The 6,000-nt window shown below is 41.4% G+C and overlaps 2 protein-coding genes across 2 annotated transcripts; one reads left to right on the top strand and one right to left on the bottom strand.

Annotated features, from left to right (window-relative positions):
• Nucleotides 1-128: 128 nt before the first annotated feature.
• On the top strand, nucleotides 129-1,604 carry MELLADRAFT_118125 (uncharacterized protein; the record flags this gene model as incomplete). Its single annotated transcript, XM_007416532.1, has 4 exons — nucleotides 129-253; nucleotides 329-530; nucleotides 808-1,076; nucleotides 1,146-1,604. The coding sequence occupies 4 exons, from the start codon at nucleotides 234-236 to the stop codon at nucleotides 1,255-1,257; spliced, it is 603 nt and encodes a 200-aa protein (XP_007416594.1).
• A 946-nt stretch (nucleotides 1,605-2,550) lies between these two features.
• MELLADRAFT_50494 (uncharacterized protein) lies at nucleotides 2,551-4,640 on the bottom strand (the record flags this gene model as incomplete). Its single annotated transcript, XM_007416476.1, has 7 exons — nucleotides 2,551-2,586; nucleotides 2,662-2,759; nucleotides 2,831-2,946; nucleotides 3,008-3,736; nucleotides 3,904-4,090; nucleotides 4,161-4,494; nucleotides 4,561-4,640. 7 exons carry the CDS (start codon nucleotides 4,600-4,602, stop codon nucleotides 2,551-2,553), a joined length of 1,542 nt encoding a protein of 513 aa, XP_007416538.1.
• Nucleotides 4,641-6,000: the final 1,360 nt, after the last annotated feature.

Below are 6,000 nucleotides of genomic sequence, written 5' to 3'. Positions count from 1 at the left end.
ATCGAACCACATTGGTATGAGCAAGACACTCTCAATGCATAAGTCTTGAATGATTTACGTCGCTACATCCATATCTACGCTTTGAATAGATGAACCATAAATTAACATATATAATCCTTTGACCATCTAATCATTTGAACTCATGATTGACATTCTTGCGAATAAACTATCGTCTCACGCTTCATATCCATCTTTTATCCCGGTATCGTCTCAGGTGACGCTTATACTCATAAATGCTCAGTAAGAACTGCCAGTCAGTAACTTTTCCACATATTACTTGATTGATGAACTTCATCATCAGAATTAATCTTGAATCAAAATTTCTTAGGCACTTCCTCGTCGCGTGCGCTTTCCTGACCGGATCATTGGCGGTGACCGAAATTGCATTGACTATTGCCGCATTTCAACTTCTCAATCGACTCAAGACTCGAGTTGCTACCCAACTACCCCACGGAATACTTCATGCAGACCCTATCCTTGATACCGGAATCGCGATTATTGTCGTGTCAATTCTTGCAATCCTCCCATCAGTTAAGTGCATTATCTTCACATCGCGGGTAGGAACGATGCTGGAGCCTTTGTTAGAATGATACTGCCTGCAAGGTATGAAATCAGTCTGAAGTTTTGAATCAGACAAAAAGATCCATGTTCTTCCCCATCTAACATAGCTGAAATCAAGACTCATGATCATTTCATACAGTGCACGCATGATTCTGAACGAGTATCTTGCATAGTTTCTTCCTGTAGTACTACAATCTCACCATTCTTGCAATTCTAACGCATGTATTTGAATCTTCTTTATTTTAGATTTTTGGTAGTGTCTTTCGCCTGGCCCATCGCTGCCCGACGGAGAATTTTCGATACTTTGCGATTGTGACTTTCGCATATTTACCTGTCCTGGTAGTTGGAACCGTGATTGGGTTGACGTGGCATGCTTCCGTCACATCGGCTCTGCCTCAGTTGATGGTGAAGAGGTTAATCGCGGGAAGTGGTATGAGCCTTTACTATCACAGCTATAGGGCCGTGATGGCTGTTATTGTGAATGGTTGGATAGTATTCGCAAGCTTGGTCCTAGCGTGAGCACCTTACTTGATTTTGTAGTTCATAATGGTCGTCTGCTGAAATTGGCGCTGGGCGTATGACAGTACGATGTTGGAAAGGATGACGTTCAAGGCTACCCAACAAGATCAACAGACTATGTCTTCGCCAGTATTTTTGACTGATGAATCGAAAAATAGCGATGAGGAAGGGATTTAGCTTAGATATGAATTGTCTGAGATTCTTGATGACTCCTTACATAGCTGATCTATATCCACAGCCTTGGAAAAGTGTAACTGGCTTTCTGATTTGTTTAGCTCACCTATCATATTCCCAAATATTTTATCTATTTGTCTATTCATTCATTCTTTCCCCTCACGGACTTGTTCAAGTCACAAACATCAGTAGCTTCGAATCCTGGAGATAGAAACGGGATTTCTTTTCTTGACTCTCCAATTAATAATTATATCGATTTGTTTTTATGTTTTCAGTTCCTTAGGCTCGTATTTTGAAATCTAGAGAAGATTTCTTAGTAAATCATGACTATTTGATCTCACACATGACTCAAAAAAGACAACAGGTATTTTGAACCCTTGAGTGAGGACAAATTTTCCTTTATCTGACCATCCACGAGTATAAGACACGATATTTAAACCGATAGCAAAACTTGGTTAACTTCATGGGAATGTCCATCAAAGGTGGGCCTTCAGCGTCCGTCGGTAAGAGACATGGTATGTGGATCTTGCCAGGAGTTCAGATGACTCACAAAAGTCCTAAAAATGTCATCAGTGAAGCAAAGTAGATATGGAAGTTTAAAACTGATGGTTGTTAATCACAGCCGCAAGTGGTTGAGGGAGACTTTGGTGCGATAATTTTTCCACATGACCATGATTCATCATGCCATGTTGCGTGTTTGACCTATGTTTAAGGATCTGACAAACTCTGCCTACTTCTCTTTGTTGGGAAATCTGGTCTCGTTGTAACCTTGAGACCTTATGATTTGACTTTTTTTCTCTAGCAATAGAATGTTTCAGTTTAATTCCTTTGTTGAAGTTGGTGTAGTTTCAAGACAAATCCTTTCTCTCTTCATCTTTGGGTCAAGAAACCACTAGAGCAGCATAACAGTAAGTCTTCAAGAAAATTGAATTATTCTCCATCAAAAATCGGTCATATTCACACATTGTAACTGTAAACCAGCTCTGTGACTAATGCAAAAACCTCACTCTGATGTCTTATGAGGCAAACTGAAAGGATAACAGGCCAAAACACAAGTACGGTTTTGGAAACCTATAAAAGTCCTGTATAGATCATAGAAAAATCTAGTTCCTTCAGAGATAACACCTTTTGCATTCTTTGGATTCTTGTAGCCTACAAAATAAAGTTCTATTACATCTCTGTTCTGTTATTTTCCTTTCTGATAAACAAGGGAACCATTCTACTAAGACATCATCAAGAGCAAGAAGAGAACTATTCGCCAGTTTGACAATTTTTTTAACAAAGTTTCTTGAGGGGTTAAAGCAATCCTTGTCGCTTCAAATCCTCATATGTCTATACAAGCACCAAGCAATACCAATGTCAGTATGAGAAGTAGATGATTGTAAACGTGATAATTTCATTGCTAACCTTGCGATTGTACACATTTCCGTCGTCATCCTCTAGCTCTTCCATTGTCTCATCTCTAAAGATTTCAGCCCGCCCCTCCGACTTGAGCTTCTCAGCCACTATCAATCAACTCAGTAAAGAATGGTCAACAGAGCACCCCTAAGCTAGAAATATAGAAGAAACTACGAACATGCAAATGCATCCTCAATCCGAGTGATCTCGTGGAAATGTTTAGTATTCGGTAAACCGAGCGCACGCATTCCGAACGCGTGCCTCGACTCTTGAAAGTGTCGCTCAAAGTTTTTCCTGGAAGAGACAAACATCATCAGGGTGCAGAAGATAAAAAACCAAAGCACACGAGACATACCTGCCCATGTAGATAAAGTCACTACAAATTTCGCACTTGTATTCAACCCCCAACCCATGCAGCTTATACAGCCAATATGGGATCGGTTTTCCATCCCAGCCTAACGGAAGCTTCAAAGGGTTGTAGATACGTGCCTCATCGTCGTCCTCTTCCAGACCTTGTGCGCCCTGTTCACCCTCTCTAGCCGCCCTCTCTGCCTCTCCACGCTCTGCAGCTTCACGCGCAGCTTGTTCCTCAATCTCTTGTTGTCGTTCTTTGTCCGTAAGCGCAGCCCGTCGCTCAACATTAGCCTTTGTATCCACACGAATGCTAGTCAGTTTGGTTCCTAACATGGCGATTTCTTGCTCTAGTAAAGCCAGTGCATGATCTTTGGCCCGTCGGATCTCATTGATGTTCCCGTTTGTGCTGGAAGTAGTTGCGGTAATGTTCGTGAAAGAAGTCGAGCTGGTAAGACGCTCGGCTGCGCGGATGTGTTTCTTGGACTGAAGATGGGCATTATAGACAGTCTCTTTGGAGTAGTGTTTACTACAGGCAGCACACCAAATTGCGGAAGCTTCTGCAGAAGTTCCGGCTGTGGTTGTAGTAGGATCCTCCCAACCTTGAATTTCCCCAGCAGCCCACTTGGTCTCGAACTCTGTACTAACAGCCACTAAATCGGCATCTAGATCTTGCATAGGTCGAATTCGTTTATGGAATGAGACTAAATATTCTCTCAGCTCCCGCAGGTATCTAGATAACCACGCAAGAATGTGACAAAAAGAATAACAAATCAGATTAAGAATTTTTCGATCTCAGAGCCTTCAACACTTTGTCCCGCCTGTGTTTGGACGATCTAAGAGGAAGGTTGAATGAGTATGGTCAGGTTAAACCTGCTCTTTAGCTAAACCCTCACGCACATATCATATTCGTTTTTAGACTTTGTGGAGCGAGGTAGGATGTCGAATTTGTCAAATGAGTCAATGTATGCGATGTAAGCGAGTCGCTTGTTGGCAGAGGGGGTGAGGTTGTTGTACGCGTCATGGTGTATATGTAGATCGAGGTACCTCCCAAGCATTTCTTCGCCAGTGAACATCCGGTCAACGACTATCATAGCAGGAAGATATTTAAGATTACGTCGAATACTCAAGCTATACACAAAGTGAGGACTACCCACAATCACGACCCTCTATATCCACCCCTCCCAATGCACCCCAATCGATCTCCGGCTCTTCCACCATTCTATTTGGGTATTTGTTATGATATTCGTTCAGTCGGCCAAGTCTAGCATAGAATTCGGTCAACTCGCCTCCAGCCGTCGAGAGTCGTTCGATCTCTGTTGAATGTTCACCATCAGGATCGGCATAAACTTCAACCAACGAATTCGCGCGTTCGGTGATAAGTTCAGAGAGGTAAGAAGCTCGATGGGCTTGAACAAGTTGGTCGCGATGCACCTTTGGTGTGCCAGGAAGGAGAAGTGAGGTGAGGTGACTCATAAGTCGGTCCAAGTCCTGTGAAGGTGAGCTCATAGAAACGTCAGAATTTGAACCAGTAGAAAGGAGAGAAGCCACACTAACCTGATGAGTACCCCGAACATCCTCTAGCAGAGAGAAAGACATCCTTCAGAATTCGATATTCGATTGGCTGATGTGTCCTTGATCTCTGTCGGATCGAACGCTCCAGACAACTGAGTTGAAATTCGGTCCGAAGCACCAAGAGGAAGTCCGAGTAGTCCGAGCCCTATAGATAGTACCGGGCCCTGATATGGTCGAGGAAAGTTTGAACAATTGATTTGTGGGTTTCAACTTTTTGGCCATTTGATGCCATGAGAGACTGAAACATCAAATCTGCTGAAGGACAGTGAAGCACACCCATGCCATTGCTGGATATAATCTCGATCATCAACTCCAGATCTCATTTCGAAGGGCTTTCAAACATACAATGAATGAAATCAAGAATATATTACCAATAGAAATCATCAATCAAATCTTACGAGACTTTGTTGATGAATTGGAAAAAGAACCTGAATCGAATGATGCAACTGCTTCAGAGCGTTATCTTAAAAATTCATCTTACACGGAATTGATCAAACTGAGATTACTTGGAAAGAATTGGTCAAAAGCTGTTGTACAATTTTATTTTAAATCGATCACCATAAAGACTTCAAGATATGCGAGATCGATCATCGATAACTGGAATGATGATTTATTCAAGCCTTGTTTTTCTTGCCCTGTTGAAAGACTTTCCTTTTCGCAAGTTTATTATTCATTAGAAGAAGAATTAGGAAAAGTAGATGAAGATGGAGATCAAGCGGGTTATACGATGTCACAAACAGGTATTGAGAGCTCTTTAACTTGACTTTCTTGGGTGAGCTTTTGAAGTATTGACATGTAGCATTTGTTTTATCTTCGTGTCAAGAAGTATCAACTGCAGTTTCAATGAATCAATGCTCAAGACTGATCGAATTACTTGGTATGAACCTGAAGACTTTGCACATCAGATTTAATAACTCTATGGGGGCTTCTTCAAACTTGATCAAAGCTATCAAAAATATCCGAGACTTAAAGTCATTAGAGCTCTCATCTATGGTGACTGGATCCGAGAATGGAGTTAACCGTTGGAAGTCAATAGCGATTTTACTCTCAGAGATACCTAAACTGGAGTATTTAACACTCAATCATGATGCATGGCTGAAAACTTCGGATCTAAAACCTCCGGCTTTAACAAGTTTACGTTACTTTTGCTTTGAGTTTGATAAGAATAGTGTAGAAGCACTTGCTCAAATCACTCAAATTTCAAAAAACTCTTTGAAAATGATTGAACTTCATGATTTTGATCGAGATCCTGAAGGTTTATTACAAGTTTTTGAACCTATCAAAGATACATTGGAAGGTCTCTTTACGACGTCATTTGTTGATCAGATTCCTTTGATTCTCATCAAGTTTAACTTTTCAAATTTAAGAGTCATCAGGACCCAATGTGATCATCATCCGATCCCAACCCTCTATTGGTTAGGA

This window comes from Melampsora larici-populina (genome assembly GCF_000204055.1).
Source record: "Melampsora larici-populina 98AG31 unplaced genomic scaffold MELLAscaffold_61, whole genome shotgun sequence".
Taxonomy (NCBI): domain Eukaryota; kingdom Fungi; phylum Basidiomycota; class Pucciniomycetes; order Pucciniales; family Melampsoraceae; genus Melampsora; species Melampsora laricis-populina.
Note: the sequence above shows the minus strand (reverse complement) of the source record. Positions and strands in the feature narration are given on the sequence as shown.